General features: G+C 36.6%; 2 protein-coding genes across 5 annotated transcripts in view; one reads left to right on the forward strand and one right to left on the reverse strand.

Annotated features, from left to right (window-relative positions):
* The window catches only part of LOC135133759 (netrin receptor UNC5B), a 241,189-nt gene that overhangs the window by 119,095 nt on the left and 100,406 nt on the right, over positions 1-21,688 (forward strand). The gene's annotated exons all lie outside the window — the stretch shown is intronic.
* Positions 6,410-7,634, reverse strand: LOC135133772 (pickpocket protein 28-like). Its single transcript, XM_064062277.1, has 4 exons — positions 7,496-7,634; positions 6,988-7,448; positions 6,874-6,933; positions 6,410-6,830 (listed from the first exon to the last, which is right to left on the reverse strand). The coding sequence occupies exons 1-4, from the start codon at positions 7,528-7,530 to the stop codon at positions 6,451-6,453; spliced, it is 936 nt and encodes a 311-aa protein (XP_063918347.1). The 5' UTR covers positions 7,531-7,634; the 3' UTR covers positions 6,410-6,450.

Here is a 21,688-nt window from a genome sequence, read left to right on the forward strand (position 1 = left end):
ATATTTCTCCATTATGCTGTATAGTCCTACAACACCCATACGTCACCAAACGAAATGAGTCTTCATTTTTACTTCCCAAGCGTAAGCTACTGAAGTATTGTAATCAAGTCCGTCGGGCAACTAGTTACTTTTACGTTTTCTGGACATTTCATGACCTCTAGAAAACAAAAAGGTAGATCTTCCGTCTGCGTGTGTCTGTCTGTCCGTCTGTTTGTCTGTCTGTCTCTCTGTCTGTGCCGATTTTTATCAGACACATGAATACCAAAATGAAAATAAACCGGTCTAAAGAATTTATTCTGTACTTCCCTCACATTCATTGCGATGATCTGATGGTCGTGGTCGTGGTGGGTCAGGTCAGGTCAGGTCAGGTCAGGTCAGGTCAGGTCAGGTTTTTGTTCGGTCAGGTATGATCTTTTTGGTGATAATTTTTACCAAAAATTAACACAAGACACAAGAGTGTAAGCGAAGGAAGTATTGTAATCCTACCTTTACGTTTTCTCGACCTTTCATGACCCCAAGATTACGAAGAAATAGGTCTCCCATTTCCGTTTGTCTATCTGTCTGTCTACCGTCTGTCCGAATTTTTATTAGACAGATAATCTCCGAAACTTCTGGACCGATTGTCGCCAAATTTTGTATGTGGACTAGGTATATGGTAAAACGCCAACCAAAATTTGTCCAATCATCCCCACCAACAACGTGATAACATCCCCGCAGAATTATGTATAATTAATATATCTTAAATTTCTAAAAATTATTATACCCCCACACTTGTATTTTGTGAATTCGCCCTGCTTTTGTTTATTATTATTATTATAATTATTATTGCTCAACATAACTCTTCTTTTACCACTTAATACGTCGCTTAGTAAACCATTTTTTTAAATGCTGTTTTATGACCGGTCCTGCTCAAGGCTGCCTGTCCAGGGGTGGGATTTTGTTTCTCGATCGAAGTGATAAATTATCACTTGCGATAAATGTCATTGCCTAGCTTTTAAATGCAAAGTTTGCATTTATTCTTTGCATATAAGCTTATTAAATGCTCAAAAGTTTACACTTATCTTAATTTTAAGAACTTATAACTCAGAATTACGATTTTGAACTTCTATTTTGACATAAATTTCAAGGTTATGTCTCCAAAATTTATCACTTCACTCAGAGCTATCGAGAAAATATTACTCCATGAAGACTTGATTTCGTGACAGAATCGAGAAATGTGACAGAAATGTCTCACCAACTCAGCCTCTCAACCAATCAGCAAACGAGATTTTATCGCTATCGAGTTTTTTTCGATCGAGAAACAAAATCGCACCCCAGATCTTCTGTGTACTCACATCGCTAGTTATTAAAAGCAGACACTGGATAACGATTTTAATAATCGGTTACTTCATCCTTCTTGAAAGCGTTTCAAATCAGCTGAATTACCTGAAATTGCTTACATTGTTAATTCTTAGATTCTTAATTCTGAAGGCCTTCGCTGAAATATGAATGATTTTGAATGTACAGGGTATGTAATTCTTATAAAAAGTAATATGTGACTTATTTACGATTTTTATAAAATAATTTAAAAGAAAATTATCGTTGGGCGAAAATTTTTCGCTTTAACTTACATACTGTGTATATTAGTTCTTCCTATACGTGTAGTTTATGAATCCGCGTAGAGTTTTTACCCGAGACATCCAGGTAAAAAAAATGTATAACAACATTTTGCGATTTAACTTTGAATCTGCCAAACCGAATGCTTTGAAATCTTGCAGACGTTGTAAAGTTACTTTAAGCATGGTAAATTTTTAATCAAAATGTGTTTGTTTATTCCCCCCCTCCCCCAAAATTGATGATCTCGAAATTTTGCGAAATAAATCCTCTCTGAAATATGCAAAATTCTGTACTTGTGGTTTATTAATGCACTCATAGTTTTTAGAATTACCTATACAGAGTGAGTCAAAAAAAATTGGGTGATATTATTAATCATTATTATTATTATTTTAATTTCATTATTATTAAATTGAAATTGCTCAAGTCCTTCCAAAATATCTTTATTTTAACTTACAAAGGTCGTTATAAAAAAATATAATTCGCAATATGAAATCTTACAAGTTTTCGAAAAATCTGGATTTAATGTACTGTATTTCTGGGGCGAGGGAAGTTCTCTCGAAATAACCTTCGACCAATTTCTTTTTAGAATAAATTTGCTTCATAATGACGTCTATAAGTTTGTTATAATAAAACAAACCTAAGTAGCCTCACTGACAATTCATTCGTACATGCAGAAAAGTTAAAAATGCGAGCGCAGCGAGCACGTTTAGGTGATATTAAAAATTACTCGTTAGTGTCCCTGAGAAGCTAAATTATTTGTTAATAACTTTCTTTTTATGGTCTAAAAAAGGTGAATCCTAAAAATCTAGCAATCGATACGTACTCGCTGCGCTCGTATTGTAAGGGTGTGCTTTTTAAGTCTACAGAATTATTCTTACAATAGAACCCAAACAACTTCGGTGAGACTTTTTTCTTCACACTTCGATGAGAATAAAGCTAGAAAAAAAGTTAAATTACGAGCTCAGCGAGCACGTTCAGGTATAATTTTAAAAAATATTTTTTGTTGTCCTTGAGATACTAAATTATTAAGAACAATTTTATTGTTATTTAAAATATGACTTTAAAGATTGTTTGTGGTCACTAATGTCGGATTGAAACATCCTGAACCTGCTCGCTACGCTCCCTTCTAGAGGTCGTTTTTTTCAGAGTATTTTACCTATACAGCGAGATATCGAGAATTATCTATTAGTCTTACGATAAAAGCCAAGTACCCTTGCTGACCTAGCCTTGCTGATCGTTCATTCGTAAATGTTTTTATGACACTAAATTAATTAAAAAATAACATTCAGAATGCGAGTACAGCGAGCACATTTATATGTTATTCAAATTTATTCGTCAGTTTCCTTAAGCAGCTAAATTATTATTAATGAGAAAATTTTTTAGTGTCCAAAAAAAGTTAATCTTGAAAATGTTTATGAATACTAAACTCAGAGAGACCCCAGCAGTCTGAATGTGCTCGCTGCGCTCGCCTTTTTAAAGGTTTGTTTTTTAATGTAATAAATTTTTAGATTTATTCTTACAGCAAAACCTCAACAGCTGTGCTGAGGTTTTTAATCACTTCTATGAGACTAAACTGTAAAAAAAGGACGTTTAGAATGCGAGCGCAGCGAGCAAGTGCAGATGTTATTAAAAATAATTCACTGCTGTCCCTGAGAAGTTAAGTTATTAACAAACAACTTCAATGGGAAACAATGTATTCTTAATTCCTAGTGCTTGTTTAACTTCGACTGTTTATGTTTATATTTCGACAATAGTCGACCATTACCACGTACATATTTAGTATCAGCGCCGGTATCAAAGTATGAATATGTGTTAATAGAAACTGAAGTTTGACTGATTTCATTCTCCTCAACGCAGAGGCGAGGACTAATTAATAAATTACGCACACTCGTTTTTTTTCCGAAAAAATCATAAATAGAAGTATAAGAAACAAAAAAATCCACGCCACATTAGAATGTTTGAACCATGAGCAACTGTAACTTTGTAGCAACACCGCTTTCACCCCTAGAAAACCTTACAATAAAATTTCTATTTTTTTTTGTGAAAATTTTAATGGTTCAGGGAACAAGTACAGAAGTATGTTATTTTATAAAATTTAAATCTTACGGGTCGTTCCATATGAAAACACCTACTTTGAATCAAAAAGTGCGCCACATGATTTTTGATTTTTATGAAAAAAGTTGAGGATTCTAGCTCTCCTATCAGCTGTAACTTTTTTTTCAATAACACTTTTTGAAATGATTATAGTTTTATTTTATTTTATTTTCATCTGGCTCCTGTGCCAACACATGGTCTGAGAGAATTGATTTTTTTCAGCACACAAGAGAAAAAATAATTCTTGGAGAAAAAAAAAAGCTTGAAACATGCAAGCCTGCAACAATAGCCCATTCGAAACCTCTAGGTTGAGGAAAAAATACAAATTCGAAATTTTTAGGAAATGTAGTGCCTACGTTCATCATTTCACGCCAGCAAGTCCTGTTGTGTTATGAATGAAGAGAACAAGTTCTAAAATTTCTCTAATTTTATTATCCAGACGATCCTTAGATCATGTTAGACGATTTCCAGATTATACTTGGATGTTGATGGAAAATAATCAGTTTGTGCTTAAAATATTTTTGAAATAATACGCCCATAATCCACATTAATAGTGGGAGTTTGGTTTATAACGAGGGTCATTTATGTATCTCTCTTCCATAAACTCTATATTAAAATTGCTCTCACCGAAAACACGAAACCAGAGAAATATTAAAAAATAAATTGGCTTTACAAGTAGATACTAAAAATCCAATAAACTGACAAGACACATAAAAACTGGTCTAAAGTAACTTAGACATAACTTCTGTCGCATTTGAAAAAAAATGTCGACGAGAATAGGATTCAAACCCACGCGCAAAGCTCATTTGCTCAAGTCCAACGCCGTAATCTATCACTTGTTTCCTACGAGATGTCGATTACGTGAAACACGTTGCAAATATTGCACAAACATTTTTGTAAACTAATTGGAATTAAAATTCAAGGCGGGTTCATAAACCACAAGTATAGGAGTATAGCGATTTTTTAAGAAATTCATAAATAAATCCAGCTGTTTTTCACGTTTTTCGTGTTTAAGTCGATATTCGATTCTCATTTTCCAACTCTGCTCCCTCGTAGAGAGTTCACAAAGCATAAATCCATGTTCACCAGGTATATTAAAATCTGCCAACACGTTTCCGGTGCTCATTACTCCCAATTATCCCCGAAACTTCGCAACACTTCAGCATCCCTCACACTGCACACCTTCCAAGTTTTATTACCCGTCTGGACCGAATTTTCTTCCAACTTTCCTAAAAAGTCTTTCAGTTTTCCCATTTCTCCTCACACTTTCTATTTGTCGACTAGTTCTACTCGCTGTAAACACCGCACCTCGCTAAAGAACTCCGTGAGCTGTAAAGTTAGTAAGTTCGGTGGTGTCCTTATCAGTTCGGCCCGGGAGTTCGGTGACAACTTTGCGCAGGGAGTGTACGTCGTCGGTTAGATGGAGTTTACTGTTGCATAAACCATTTAACATACATCTATGACAAAGTTAGCTCGGTATTCAAATGTGTGCGCCGTAGCTCTGCGGTTATATCCCCGATATATCCAACCCTATCTCCGCCATCCACGCTATCCGTTATGCTGTCGAATGCCTACGCGGAAGGAAAAAAGCAGCGCAGGTGGAGGAACCGACGAACATTTGTCGGTGTGCAGCAATGTTGCACAAGTTTAACAGCGCTGCTGCAATATTTATGATTTATAACAATAGGTAACGAAATGTAGTTGGTTTCATCTGTGGAATTTATTGTCGGAGCGTTCTGACAATGCCACGAACACATATCAAGGTATGTACGTGTATGTGTGTTCCGCATTGGAGACAGACTGTAGAAGCGACGGACTGGAATAAATTTCAGTTTCAACTATGCTATACTGATTTTGCGTTGAAAAAAAATCCATGGAATATTTTGTTAAAAATATGTATGATGTTTACCGTATCCCTTGTGATCGTCCGTCATTAATTCTTCCATTCGACGTGTCACCTGCAACTCCTGAAATTCCACAATTCCAGCTCGAAAAACATTCCCGACCACGCGACGTCCGCATAAAGGAAATTTGTTTATTTCACCTGTTCGTGAACAATTGTAATTTCTCCCCTGACATCGTCGCAATACAAAGCGAAATGATAAACGAGTTTTTTTGGCAGGTTTTCGAGCAAATTTGTTTACACTTCCGACTCAAAATATTTGGTAACATCTATAAACCACGCGGGGGTCTCGAATTTAAAAAATGAGAACCACATGTGGCCCGGCCTTCTTTTACAGCTGCTCTCGGCTAATTGCTCATGTCAAAATAAATATGCGGATTATTTTAATGCCGAGTAAACACGTCGAATTTACTTGCAGGAAGCATCACTGGCATTTGGTTGAGCTTGAATTAGATGATGGATCGAGCGGCGTGATTGTTTTAAAGTTCAAGAACTGTGAAAGTGTTTTACGTGGGAGTGATGGGAAGGTAAAATTTGACGAGTTCGGTGAGGGAGCTGTCGGCAGGTCGTAAAGATGTAATTGGCAATGTGGGAGAGTTGGAAATTACCATTTATAGGAGTTTGGTCGATGGATCTATAAATTGGATGTTCGACTGTTTTACTACTTTATTTAAACGACAAAGTGGAAAAGTTGCATCAGAGTTCACAATTTATCGAGGAGGAGCTGATGGTGTTAAGGAGGTGTGAAAATTTTATGACGGAGATGTGTACAATATCTTTCCTAAATAGAAATGTTGTAAAAACGACAATTTCCCAAAGACAAATTGCAACCGTTATAAGGTTGCAAGGTTCAACGATCAGTGATCGCGTTTTCGAAGAATTCGTTCCCCGAAGCAACAAAGATCACAGATCCACCTTATTGAAAGATAGTAGATGATTTCAGCAAGAGAGACAACAGAGAATCCAGTGAACAACCCCAAGAGACCCCCACAGTTGGCCCAAAAGTCAGCATTACTGAACAACTCTTGCCTTTCCATTATTGGAAATTCCATTTCTTTGTAACCTATTTCTACTTCTGAACGTGATAATGGTTGTCCTGGGACACGTCCTACTTTATTGTGGTGGACTTGCGTGTTGTAGTTGATCAAAGTGCACAGCGGTAAACAATCGCAAACTCTCAGTATATTCGGTCCTTCATCGTCAATTTCAGCTTCCATGTCCATATGAAACATATGTTCTAAAAATATATTTGTTTGGATTTCAACTTAAGGGGCACTTACTTTCACAATTTGATGCACAGGAAGCGTCTACCAAACTGCAAATCGTCGTTGACTTTTCGTCTAAATTTTTAGCAAGAGTTTTGGATTAAGATCACCTTTATTTGATAAACTTACGAGGTAGAAAATAAGGGACACAGTGACACTCTGATAAGGTGTAGTTGGCAAGACATTCAATCTTGCAGTTGTGTTTGGTATATGTTTTAAAGAACTTCAAGCTTCGTTCTCTAGAGTAGAAACAGTGTCTTCTATGGGGATCATATTTTTTCAAATTGTCAGACGTTACTGTGACCTCTGGTCTAATTAAAATTTTGTAGTTAGAACTTAGTGCTATTGGGACTGATTGTTGAAACAATAAAGTCGGAATGTCAGCTGGGTGGTGCAAAATAATTTTGTACCCGTCATTGGAATTGCACTGTTCATTTTTTTCAAGTACCAAAGTGTGAAGGCTAAGGAAAAAAATGTCCGAAATTGCTGTAGCTCGCACAGGAATGGTGTTATTTTTAGTTATGACGTAGTTGTCGTCGACTGACCAGTAGCAACTTTTTCGATGAACTGAATGGTTTTCGTATAAATACCTGGAAAAAACGGTCATCCAAAGCAGAGCTTTCGGAAATCGTCTTACGTGATATCGTTGAAAAGTTCACTCTTGTCGATCATGTTGAAGGTGTAACATTCCCCAAAATTTGTCAATGTTGGCGAGAAAAAGTTAATATACTCACTGGGTTCCGTGTAATGAATGATGTCTTTTAGTGAAGGGACGTACTGCAAAAACTGTGGTACCTGTGGTGTTTGGTTTAAAAATACTTACCGTTAAAAGATACTTGATTGTGTTTAAATCAACAACGTGTTGTGGAATTGGCGACAGTTTTGTCATACTAGTATTTCGTCTACAGAACATCAGTACATCTATGAGTTTATTCCATCTATAATATTAACATGACCAAGTATAGACGGAATTATTTTGTATACCTACAGTTTATCTTCATTTTCTAATTTAAATTTCGTTGCTTTAATTTTTGCTTCTGGACAGATAGTCACTGCAGGGAACGGCATGTCCCACAGATGCATAGGAGTGCCATGAATTCCGGTTTTACTACAGAATTCTTCACAATACACCCTTATTTTGGATTTTTTTCTGGCGAGTGAGTTTTGTTCATTGTTTATAGGGATCGTGACAACTACATCCATCGTCGTTAATACCAGTGTAAAGACTGGCTAATAACATTTTTCACGAAGTCTAATTAAATGGATGCTCCTCCCAGTACCAAGAGAGTCGTTCGCTAATTAAATAGAGCATGAGATTCAGTTGTTAATTTGTTAGAAGGATTAGATAACTATTTTAACAAGGAATAAAAGCACGTGAGTCAGAACTCTAGAAATAAAAATGTACAGATTGATTTCAAAAATTTATGAAAATTCCAAATATTCCATATTTTTGTCCATGAATATTGAAGAAAAAAATTTGAAATATTATTTTACAATTACTATAAAGTTTAGCCCGTGTCACTTCAAAAAGTAAACGTCTCGTTTCCGTCGTCGGTGAGCGATTTTGTTAAACACAAAATTTCTAAAACCACTGGACTGATTGTTGAAAAACTTTATATCAATTTTAAGAATGATAGTAAAATGGAAACCAAAATTTGTCTAATAATCTTAAAATTAAATTCTACTTAAAATCTTTTTATCTGATTCTTGCTAATTTGTATTCTTAGTAATTATGTGTGGTTCCGTTTGCTATGTATTCCCGAGCATAGGCTGGAAATATTATAACAGAGTTCATTGAGCGAATGGCTACTTTAATGTTTTCTCGACATTTCATCAACTCAAAAGTACGGAAAAAGTGGTCACCCGTTTCCGTTTGTCTGTTGTCTATGTGTCTGTTTGTCCAGCTATCTGTCTGTGTCGATCTTAATTAGACAAATAATCTTTGAAACTACTGGACCGATTGTTGTCAAATTTTGCATGCATATTGGGACTATTATGTATATAGATGGTAAAACGTTAACCAAAATTTGGGCAATTATCCTTACCACCAATGGGATGACGTCGTTTCCAAAATTTACATTTATAAATATTATTCAGATTTTACAAAATCCGTGTTGAGTTTTTATTCTAGACATCCAAATTTTAGGAAAAAAATTCTAAATTGTATAACATTTTGCAATAACTTTGAAATTGGAAAACCGAATGCTCTGAAATTTTGCAAACATTGTAAGGCTTTTAAGACGACGTCATAAATTTCCAAAAATTTATGACGTCGTCTCAAAATTTTGCCGAATAAGTCCTCTCTCAAATATGCAAAATGTTATGATTATACTTATGGTTTATCATCCACTCGTAGTTTTAGGAATACTTATATAAGGTTACTCAAAAAAATTTTTTTAAATTTTCATTTTGATTTTTCGAACTCCCAGCTTTTCGTTTTTTCGGTTGTTCGATATTCAATACGTATTTCGATTTTTCAAGTTCCCAGTTCTCGGTTTTTCGATGTTTACATTTTTCGATTTATCGATTTTTTTCGAGTTATCGATTTTTTCGATTTTTCGGATTCTCAATTTTCAGATTTTTCAAATATTTGATTTTCTGATTTTTCGAATTTTCGATTTTTCAAATTCTCAATTTTTCGTTTGTTCGATTGCCCGATTTTTCGATTTTTCGGCTTTTTAATGTTTCAATTTTCCGTTCTCGCTTACTCGATTTTCGATTTTTAGATTTTTCCAATCTTTGCTTTTTGATTTTTCGATTTTCCATTTTTCGAAATATGTCTTTTTTTCGATTGATCATTCTTTCGGTTTTTCGATGTTTCAATTTTTCGAGTTCTAGAATTCTAGTTTTCTCGATTTCTCCATTTCTCGAATTCACGAATTTTCGAATTTTCATTTTGATTTTTCGATCTTTCGAATTCCTCAGCTTTTCGTTTTTTTTTTATTGTTCGATTTCCAATATTCGATTTTTCAAGTTTTCAGTTCTCGATCTTTCGGTTTTTCGATGTTTAGGTTTTTCGATTTTTCGATTTTTTGAATTCTCAATTTTTCATTTTTTCAATTGTTTGATTTTCGATTTGTCGAATTTTCAATTTCTTGATTTTTCAAATTCCCCATATCTCTCAATTTTTACATTTCTCTATTTTCAATTTTCACATTTTTCAAATATTTGTTTTTCTGATTTTTTGAATTTTTGATTTTTTGAGTTCTCAACTTTTCGTTTTTTCGATAGTTCGATTTCGGTTTCTCGATGTTTCATTTTTCCGAGTTCGCGATTTCTCGCTTGCTCCATTTGCGATTTTTAGACTTTTCGAATCTTTGCTTTTTGATTTTTCGAATTTTCTATTTTTCGAATTCTCAATTTGTCGTTTTTTCGATTGCTCAGTCTTTTCGGTTTTTCTATGTTTCAATTTTTCGAGTTCCCGAATTCTAGTTTTGTCGATTTTTTTATTTCTCTAGAAATCATCCTAATTTCTCAAGTTTTTGATTTCTCGGTTTTCAATTTTCGATTTATCAATTTCTCAGTTTTTCGTTTTGATGTTTCGATTTTTCCAATTTTCATTTTGGTTTTTTGTTTTTTCGATTTCTAATTTTTGCAATTGTTTCATTTTTCGATTACTCGATTTTTCGAATTATCAATTTTTTGACTATTCAATTTTTCCAGTTCTCAATTTTTACATTTCTCTATTTTCGATTTTCAGATTTTTCAAATTTTTCATTTTCTGATTTTTAGAATTCTCAATTTTGGTTTTTTCGATTTTTCGGTTTTTCGATGTTTCAATTTTTCGAGATCTCAAATTCTAGTTTTTTCAATTTCTCGATTTCTAGTTTTTTCATTTTGGTTTTTCGATTTTTCGAATTTTCATTTTGGTTTTTCGATTTTTCGCGTTCTCACTTTTTCATTTTTTCGGTTGTTCGAATTTTTGTTACACTGGCCATCCAAAAAAAAAATCAAATTTCGCAGAAGTTACTGCTTCGATTGGGTCACAATTTTTTTTTATTGATCAAAGCAATAACGATTTACCTCATTTTGTCGAAAATTTGAGAATGCAGTAAGGTGGGCCCGCGTATATTTACAAATAATAATATAAGAATTATCATAATGACATGTTAGCTTAATTAATAATTTTGGTCGCCTCCTCTGTTATGAGGAGACAAAATCATTCAAATCAGACAGCTTGCTACGTGCTTAATCGTCGCATTCTTTCGATGTATAAACAAAAACAATCGAAGTTAAAGAGGTACTGACAATATATTTTTGCCATTTATTTATTTTAAATCGTTTTGTATAGATTATTGTCGTCTTGTTGATAATTTTGATTTTCTCGTGAATCATTTAATCTACGTCTTTTCTTCCTTTCTGGTCTGAAGTTTAGCATTATAGTAAGTAGTAGCTACCAATCTCTATTCTTCTCAATTTTATGTCCTATTTTATTCCATATTTCTTTGTCTATGAATACATAATAGATGACGGACCTCCTTTTTGTTGAATTTTTTGTTAATCTTAAGTGTTGCGATTCCACCTTAAGTTTTAGTATAATAAAACTATGTAGTAAGTACACTGAATAACATAGTTAAATATGCTGGATCCTGTTAAAATAAAAATATGTGAAATTAAAATTCGATATTAGTATAGCAGTCGAGAGCCGTTATTGTTTTAAGCCTTGTTAGTCCGGCTAGCAAAACTTCAACTTTCAACTTTCCGTCGATATTAATTAATTTAGTTATCCGCTCTTAATTGCAACTCTGTGCAAAAGTTCAGCTTTCGCCAGCTTTTTCCATCGGAAATTCCCACCCTCATTTAAATAGAAAGCACTAGAAAAACAAAACCCAAGATCCCAATTCCCCTCATTTTTTCGTCTTTAATATCATCATTAGCCTAATCAGCAGCTTCTTCCTCTCGACAAAAACCCCCCGGGCTGTGGACAAATAAATCGTCGCTCATTTCCATGAGTGTCGCATTAATAAATTAGCATAATTCAAATTTCCGCTGCCACCTAGCATAATTACCATAAAACAACATCCGACTAAAAACTTGTCGAAAGGTGGATACACGAAAGCGCAGCTTTCGTTTTGTATCAAGACATTTAAGTGCAACGCCGTGTTTCCTCCGCGTCTTGTCGACACAACAGGGCACGAAAATACACCACCCACGGGCTAAAAAAAAAAGAAAAACAATACAATAAGTAAACGTCTGGGCGCCAAGGGACTGCACTCGTCAGTTGACGAATCGAATTGTAGCGCAGCTGAGGAATATCGAACAACTCCCCGTATTCATCAAAACTACTTTATCATGTTTAGTTCGGGAATTTATGCGCATTTTATAACGGAACGCAGTCTGGCGGAAGGAACAAGTTTGCGTACGTAAGGGGATGAAATAAATCAGGGGCGGACTGGCGGCAAAAACGCCGAAACTGTTAACTTACCAATCTTGTTGTTTTAGTATAGTGTAGTATAGGTATAAAATTTGACAACACTCGGTCCAGTAGTTTCCCCCCAAGAGCTTTTCAGGTGTTTTACAATTTTTTGAACAAAATTTCCACAAGCTGCGTTCAATTAATATAGACGTTAAGATTAAGTTACAAAAATGTTATATAATTCTATCCCTGGCACAATGAAGGCGGTTTCTGGTGGCGTTAATAAATATGTGTACTTTTGTTTAAAGTTCGCGTTGAAAAATGCGATTTAATAAGTCCGCCTGCTTATTTTGCGCCCCGCTGTGTCAAAAATAAAGCTTCCACGTAGGATCTTGGCGGTATTATGCAAAAATCCTCGGTTATCCCGTGCCGAAGAAAAATAAAAGTGACAAATGCATCCGCACATCCGTAAAAGGCCCTCTTTGTAATCCAAACAAACCAGGTCTCGGGATAATAACTCATCTATGGCACGATAAAAACCTTTGTTCAAGTTGGGCCTATTATAAAATTTCCACGGCAGATTCCTCTGCCTAATTTATAGCGCGCAGGCCGACTCTGGAATTTAAGGAATATTGAAAGTTCTGATCGCGGGCTACGATTCTGTGTGTGTATTGTGGCAAAGTCTGGATATATGGGCACATTAATCCTGTGTAAAAACAAAGCCGGAATGCGGGTATAAATTCGAATTTATGAAAGAACAATTTGGAGCGTAGTTTGGAGCTTTGGGAGGTAAATATTGACTCACCCTTTCCGCTGAATTATTCATAAGGATAACATAATCATAACAATTTCGTCGAAAATCGACGAAAATCCGAAGCTCAAGCTGCGATTTGCGCAGTGCTTAACGCTTTTTCGTTTGTTTGGGAGACGAATAGAGATTGAGGGCTAAAGGGCTGAAGTCTCGTGTATATATTTATACAGTATCTTTCTAGAACTAAAAAAATATACACAAACGGCTTACTTATTAGGAAATATTTTGAATTAGGCAAAACTGGTCTGCAGTTATTTAGATAGAAGTTTCCTCGCCCGTGAGATATAAAATAAGTTCGTCAATTCTTTGGAGATATCATCCTGTGTTTAAAACAGAAAGTAAAATTTAAATTTGTTAAATGATATAATCGTTCTTACGGGAGGTTCTGTTTAAATAATTGCTTTTGAAACAGTTTGACAAAAACTAGGGGTACATGATGTTTTATTTATGAAAAAAATTGAAAATATAGTGGAGACCTTTAGTGTCTTTTTGTAAAGAATAATAAAGTATCTTCAGGGCTTCTTGAGTTTTGATCCTGGAGTACGAAAAAATAAGTTCCCGTTTCCGTCTGTCCGTCTGTCAAATTTTATATGTGTGTTTTGCATATCGTGTAGACGGTAAAACGCTAACCGAATTTTGTCCAATCATCCCCACCAACAATGTGATGACGTCAACTCAAAATTACACGTAGGACCTATGTTCAGCGTTTATGTACATGTAATGGATTTTATCGTTTTACACTGCACTCACTGTCATTTATGGCATGTTGTTTATCCCTTCGCCCGAGCAGCGATCCAGAACTTCGTCATCTTTTCAGCCCACGAAAATTGGTAATTAACCTTTTCCCCCGATATGTCAGCCCTAAGCAGCTCTGACCCACAAACTCCTTTTCTCCCCGCACGACTCGGTTTATTTTCCCACTATGACAGAAGCAAGCCGATGAAAATTTAATCCCGGATGTGCCTAATTTTTCGGATGGAACTTCTGTTTGCCAGAAAACCGGGTAATTATCCTGGAAGTAAACTTGCTCGTAAAACCACCTCAAACTGCTCTCGGTTAGTAAACTGAAATTTAAAACAGAATTTCCCTTTCTCGTGATTCACTTACCGAAACCCCACCTGAAACCTGCAGTAAAATTATAATGCACTCACTTAGTCACACAATACTGAGTCAACAGAGTCGATGAGTTGTGGCTGCTATGCAATTACGTAACGCTTTATTACCGCTTTATCTTAATGAAAGTGGAGGAAGCGATGGCTGTGTTGAACACGGTTTGAAAGGATCATTTTTGGGAATTTCGAGGAGAAGCTAAATGGACTCGAGGGTGGTGCGCTCGTGAAAGGGACTATTTGCAAGTGTGCTTAAGATAAGGTTACTGTTTAGTTAGTGACTAACGTGAGAACAGGCCACAGCGCATCCTGCAGTCGCGAGTTAATCCCTTTGTTAAAACGAAATTAGCTTTTGCTTTCGGATGGAAATAAAAAACTAATCTCGACTGGGCTTGTAATACAATATTGATAACTCGATAACTCGGCCACGGTTTTCCGATCGTTCGAAAGCTCGGCTATTGTAGGTCGTTAGATTACATGTCTGAGAAGCCGGATTAGGGTTGCGGGGTTGGTAACCCTGAGAAACCCACTCGCTCACGCCTGCTTTTGGCCTTGCTGTAATTGGATGACGGACGTCTTTTTCTTAAGACTATATCGAGTGTCATTTATAAGGAACCTAATATCTTATTAACTCGGTAATCAAGTTATTGGGATTTTTCGTGGATCTTGATAGCGAGACCACCGGAGATACATTTCTGTGGCGGACTCTATAGCTTCAAAGCTCAGAATTTTCTATACATACCTTAAGGTTAAATCAGGCTGTCATTCAGAATTTACAATAATTTTCTCCAAAGGTATACTTATGGTATGTCCATTGATTTATCATAAAAAATCGCTAACAGTTTTATGCGGTGGTACACCATCTTGTTGGAAATGCATCTGTTGCTTTACGATCACCGCAATGTTGTCGTGGAGTTTGAGTATCTATCACAAAATTTGTCGTTAGTTATCTAAAACTATTGAAGAACTAAGACACACCATTTTAATTTATGTAAAGCTTCTATGCGCACGTGCTTCACGTGAAACCCAACGTCTTAAAAATTTTAAGGCGTCAAATTGAATCTAAAAAATACAGATCTAAAACCACGATACGTGGAAACGCGTCGCTGCTCATGAGTTTTATATGATACCCAAAGATTACTTCTGTTCGGAAGCAACACGAAACATGAGAGCTTCTAAATGATGGAATATCCTTCGTGTAGTAACAGAAACTTCAATTTCACTGAAACATTTCCTCAGATATTATGGATTTATCTCAACAGAACTGAAATAAAATTTTATACGTCGTGACAGCTTTACGAGAATTAAATTCTTTTTACTGTCATCCAAACGGGTTAAATCAGTGAAATAAAAGCCGCATAGATAAAGCGATCTTCGTGATATTAAATATCTGGAACGATTTAGATGCGAAAGGCAGTTAATTTTGCCGGGTTAATTTTATATTGTACGGCGCAACAGCTATTCACACGAGTGTAAACCACTCCATCGCAACTTGAAAACTTGTTAAGATTACTTCGAATATCAAAGACCTCTGCATGTCAGTGACCCGCACGCACCCCAAAAGCCCAAACTTCCTTTTTACGTCATAATTCCACAACTCAACTCCCAAGTAATTACTATTCAAAACATTTACCCGAAAATAAAAACTTGGAAAATTACCCATTGTCAAACGTAATAAATTATTCTATACAAATCCACTCCTCCGTAGTAGAGGTTTGACCATCCGCGAAGATCATAATCACGAACTACTAATTACAAGATATCCCATATCTATTATATGTAAATGAGCAATTTAATAATACTGATATGCGGCGCTACGATTGATGGCTTAATAGTTTATCGGACGTGATATGGAAGGTGCAGTAAGGCCGATGCCCTCCCGGCCATCCCTTAATGTACCCCTATTTATTTTATGGCTTGCTACATGTGCGTTGTATCTATTAGCAGAGTGCGATCCACATCAGAGGGCTGTAACAGTAAGTGAAATCCCTTGTGGGTGTTAGTGCAGTCCAATGAACATGTCCGAGTTGATCCTCCGGCATTTAGCCGGCGATTTTCCAAATCTCTTAACGATCCCGTAATCCAGCGTCTTAGTACGTCGTTATCCTGGACTGGACCGTCCAATCGTCTTGAAGGATCAATAGCACGAGCGGGGATAATTGATTCGTCTTTATGGCAGACTTTCGGTCAAAATTCTGACCTCATTTAAAATTTCAGAGACGATCTAGCAACTTTTTGGTGATTTTTTCTACAACTAAAACAGAAATGTTAAGAAAAATTTAACACATCCGGTAGTATGATAATTTTTATTTTATTATTATTAAATATAGGCGGACCAAACACTACTCTACCCTCAAATTTTCGAGAAAATGGAATTTTGAGATTACGTTATAAAATTTTTGGGAAAGGTTGACAATTTGGAAGACATTTTTTGTCATAAATGTGAACACGCAAAGTAACAGAATTGGTCGATTATTTCGAACGTAACCCACATCCTTACGCCCGTCGTCGTTAAAGTTTAATATCTGGAAGTACCAGTTTATGCTGATGGCTGCTATTTTCCCCCCGATCGGAGCAACATTTCCATGTCCTTTGCGCGTATTTTAAAAGCCAGTCTTCTGAAAGCAAGGATAACATATCCTGCGATTAATAACAGAACTCGGCACTTTGCTGCAGACAATCCCACCAACATAAATATATCAAACATCACTAGCAATGACAAATAGTGCGGGGATGGCGACCCCTCTCCCCCTTCCCCCAACTTAGCGCCAGTCCACCCCATCGTAACAAAGACATCCCCTGCATCTCTCCACTTTGTATAAGATTTGTTTTTCCTAAGATGACAATTTGATATGACTCAAGTTTTTCTTATCATTCTAGTGGTATCGATTTCGGGGGAGACCCCGGTAGTATTTAAACAGCGTTCGTTTCCAATGCATCGTGGTGAAAAACGCAGATTTCCTTGTTTAGTCACAAAACAAACAGTCTCCACACAATGCTAAATGGAGTGCGACAATTCTATTTCTGGGCGGAAGAGCTCTAGGAAACAATGGCGCTCCTGAATTAAAAGAACTCCCACTAGACGCCGATTTAAAGTAAACCGTTTGCTTTTGAGTGAGTAATGAGCCTTCGCCGCTTTATGGCTTTTTGTTCCCGGGAATGCTATATTTATTCAACGTTTCAAGATTTTTAGCGGCTGCTATATTTTTCTGATAAATATCAGGGCACGGTGCCTCTGGACGGGCACCCTACAGCTAAAGTTAATCTAGTAATAGCGATAACGCTGTACGAGTTGTTGGGCTTTTTTATTTTAATAATGCGCCGTGGAGAGTTTGCCTATGAGAGGCTTTAATGACTTTCTTAATGGCAGTTCGCCATTTTTGACAACACTTGGTGCGGGGGCTTTGTTTTTATGCAAAGAAGATGGATCGCGGCGGCTTTTGATGCTTGAAGTGCAGCAGGGTTGGGCCGATGCAGCTCAGTTTAAATCTGGACTGCATTAAGTCGATTCGTTGCTAATTTAATGATTTTTTTTGTGATTTTGCACGACCTTGTGTCGAACTTTCGCCAAAATTGAATTTCGGTTTAACGCAGAATTAGTTTCGTCTTGAAATTTAGAAAGGGAATGTCAGAAGCTCAATAAATCTTTATTGCTGCTAGTAGCCACTTCCACCCACCGTTCAAACACCCATTACACCGACATAAAAATGTCGATCGACCCAGAACATTGCCCATGACTAAGCTTTCACGACAAACGTCGCCAAGATCCAGTCCCGGGCATTTTTCGAAAACGAGTCATAATTCTCGTTGACATTATTAGCGGCTGATAGTTTGTGAACAGCTGAAGCGGTGACCGTAATATATTATTGGGTTCTGCATTTCCCGTGGGCCGTTGAAGGTTGTATCATTATGGTCCGTGCGTGGTCGTAGATATATAGGGCGGTAACTCAAATACATCATTGTCCGTTTACACCTTGATACCGACCTAATGCGATCAAGCCATACCCATGTATTACACAAGACGCGTAATCTGTGATCTCTCTAATCAAGCGATGGGCAAGATTAATGCCACAACTTTCCCCGCTAAATCGATACAAAAATGCGTTGCGCGTCAAAGAGTTCGATTCGTCCCCCATTTCCCATTAATTTTGCATCTCAATCAGCAAGTCATAGAACCCCATGTGGCGGATTGTTTCGCGAGTTTTTATGGGATGATACATTGGACGTCCCGGTGCGTGAGAGCATTTTTCCAAAATTAAAATCTGGAGAGATGGATGGCACTCTAAAGAGTTCCTGAACCGTACGGAGGCCCTTTTGCTCGAATTTATTCGCTTTTGCTTTTTATTCAGCTGTAAGCCGATTGATTCACTCATAATGGGAATGAAATATGGAGCCGAAATTACTTTTCAGATTACTGAACGATAGCTTTTCGAGGAGTACGGACAGACTTCCGCTTAAATTGCGCTTGTGCGCCTCCAGAGGATCGTTATCTGATCTATGAGGGAAATTCGCCAAAATTGTGGTTAAATACCAACTAAAAAAAGTCGATTTAAGAAGTCACTATCTTACTAGCTCAACAAATTTTGTATCGAAAAATGTTCAAAAAATATATTTTGAAAAATTTTTGTTGTTATATCCTTGTTGTGTTTTTGTTTTCGACCAATATTTAGTTTATTCGTCATTATTATTCGTCAAAACAGCCCTTCTGCGTCAGCAGTAAACAGCGAGTGATCGTCCCCCGCCCTCTCGTAATAAAAGTGCGACCTCCCGCATCATCCCCTATCCATGAGGGTGTCGTTTTTGTGTAAATATTGAAATTTCGGCTTGATAGAGTGTCAGCTTACATCTTTCATCACCCAAAAAACGGAATCTGTTTTGTGGAGCGATTTTACGCCGCCGCCGACACGCAAACTATCAAGTAAATGTAGGACATGGCGGTAAGACGTGATAGTGGAGAAAAACGCGAATTTATCATGTGTGGTTAGAGAGGGATAAGTCAGGGTGTGCGAACTCGAGAGGACAAAGGAAACGTGATACGGAATATGAAATTCTGAATTGCAGATTTAGTACTTGGCTTGGAGATTTGCAAGATGTCAAGAGGTCGGCCACATTCAAATGTAGATTTCATTGCGGATTTAATCGGTTTTTAATGACAGGCGACAGTTCGAATGTTAATTACCGGAATAATCCGGGACACGTTTTGATACTTTGTTATGACAAAACGCCGGATTAATCCGGGCTCGGAGCCGACGTTTTAGCGAGTGAAGGGCTAAAACAAATAGAATGAAGGCAAATCGAATTTGGAAATGTGCGGATTAGGCAAATGTAGTAACTGGATTACGTTTTTTTGTGCGTTTGCAGGCTCGATGCTAAAAGAAATTGAAAAATTACGGGCAGTGTGTGATTATGTTCAAGGTCGCGTTCGAGCGAACGCAGCCTTGGTGACGTCAGCGGTGAAATTTTCTAGTCAGGTTTAAATTTTTTATCAATGCCCATCTAGTTTAATCCTTCTGGGAATAGGTTTTTTTGTTGGCGGAAGTTATTGGCTGCTTTTTCTGCGAGAACGCCTCGCAGCCGTTGATTTTCTAATGAATTCATAACCATAATTCATCTCTAATTTATTCAAAAATTAACTATAATTAAAAGTTGTGAACTTTACAACGTCGTAATTTTTCAAATTTAAAGCTGTTGAATATTCATGTTTCTATAAAATTTCAATATCGTCAAGCACGACAATAAAAAATCGAATTCCTGTAGCATAAGCGATAAAACTGATACTTTACGATAACGTCGCTTTTAAAGACCCGTTTTCAATTAAGTATATAAATGTGTGTCGTTAGCACCAGGTTTCATTATACATATTCGTTAACATCTTAATACGTGTTTTCGGATTTTTGACTTATCTACGGGCATTAATTTCCAAAACAAGTCAGTCAGACTCTTTATAACCGCCATCCATTAAAGACATGCTGGGGAGTCGATGATTCAGCATTCTAACACGACATTACACGATTCCTCCGGTTCTTCCTGAGCAGAACGAGAGAACCGAAACGAACGAAATCCATCAAGACAGACAACCGAACAAAGTGTTAAATCTACAGAATAAAAAAAAATCGTTCGGGGAAAGTTCGACGTTTCTAGTGGTTGCTGGCGTAATGTTTCATCTTCGAACGAAAGACACGCGAATTTATTGATTTATTTGCATTTTAACTCGTCGTTTATGGATGAAGTCGCACTCGTTGCATGTCTTTTACTCTATACTTATACCAAAGGTAAAATTTTATTTCTTAGAAATAGGTCTTTAGTTACAAGGAATTTTAAAATTGTAGTAATTTGTTAGTTACATGTTAGGTCACGTCTCCCCGATATAGCAGACTGACAATTTCAGTGGAAGATCTTAAACTGTTTTAAATAACTGTGGGAAAACGGACTTGTGTTAACAAATTATTATTTTTGAACGATGATCCTTCAAAAAATGAAGATATTTTTGACTGAGTGTGAAATTTCGGAAACTTGGACCTAGTCCGACTGCCCCTGGAGACTAAGTCCTGAAATATTAATATTCATTTAGCCCAAGCCTAATTTTAATGGACCGAATTAAAGTGGCTTAGACGTCGTGCCCCACATTTGCATCATAATCCCCCCGTGGCGGTTTCTTTCTTTGCCACCTGTTCTCCCTTCTTTGTAGGGTTTGCCCCACATTCCCGACCATTAATTAAACTATAACAATCTGTAATTAGAACTCCACTCAAGCCAGACGTTACAACTTAATATACCGTGGGACGGGTCCTGGCCCCGTCTCTTCCCACTCTCAAATTAACAAAAAGAAATTAATATCCGTACGGCCGCGCTAAGAAGCGTAATAAATATTAAAATAAACAATTCTGGAACCAATTCCCTTCTTGTTCCTTTTACCGCGTATTGTTTACTATGATTTATGCAACACGCATAGGTGGCTCGGGCGTTATAATTTCTGGTTAGCTCTAACAGTAAACGAGCAATCCCAGCCTTATCTTGATAGAAAACTCAATTTAACTCGACGGTCATTTGTCATTTTATTTATACGTCAGCCGCATTCTAAAGTTAATTACAGATTGTCACATGTGCACTTGAAGTTCCCGTTTTTAAATCGCTGCGGGACACGCCCACGATACATCATCGTGGTAAAATGGGGAATTTAATTTTTTTCGTGGCCGCGAGTGGACGACCCACTTTTGGTAATGAGTAATGCGAATTTATGGGCGCGAGGGGCGGTAATTGTAGAGGTAAGAGTGAGGACAGACTGTACATTTTGGAGGGAAATGACAGGGTGGTAATGGGCTGTAATTAGCCGGCTTTTGAAAAGATGACAGGGCAGTTAAAATTGATAGATCATCGCGGCCTAAACAGCTTATCTTCGAAATGAGCCTTTGGTATTCATCCAACGATATTATCTATAATCTAGAATCTTTCTGGCTGATATATGTATTATGTATTACAAGAGTTTAAAATTTAAATGCGTGATGAAATCTATAGTAAATATTTTAACCGTAATAATTTTAAATTAAACAAACT

Source organism: Zophobas morio, unplaced genomic scaffold, assembly GCF_036711695.1.
Source record: "Zophobas morio isolate AGI-343-1 ecotype UQ-CSIRO unplaced genomic scaffold, CSIRO_AGI_Zmor_V1 ptg000022l, whole genome shotgun sequence".
In the NCBI taxonomy this organism is placed as follows: domain Eukaryota; kingdom Metazoa; phylum Arthropoda; class Insecta; order Coleoptera; family Tenebrionidae; genus Zophobas; species Zophobas morio.

What these genes read in the sequence shown, in the direction of transcription:
- LOC135133772 (XM_064062277.1), bottom strand. Translation starts at nt 7,530, where the DNA reads ATGATCGACAAGAGTGAACTTTTCAACGATATCAC. An exon ending in GAACTTTTCAACGATATCAC is followed by an intron (nt 7,449 to 7,495) that starts GTAAGACGATTT and finishes CGTTTTTTCCAG; the next exon opens with GTATTTATACGAAAACCATT. An exon ending in CTGTGCATCAAATTGTGAAA is followed by an intron (nt 6,831 to 6,873) that starts GTAAGTGCCCCT and finishes ATATATTTTTAG; the next exon opens with AACATATGTTTCATATGGAC.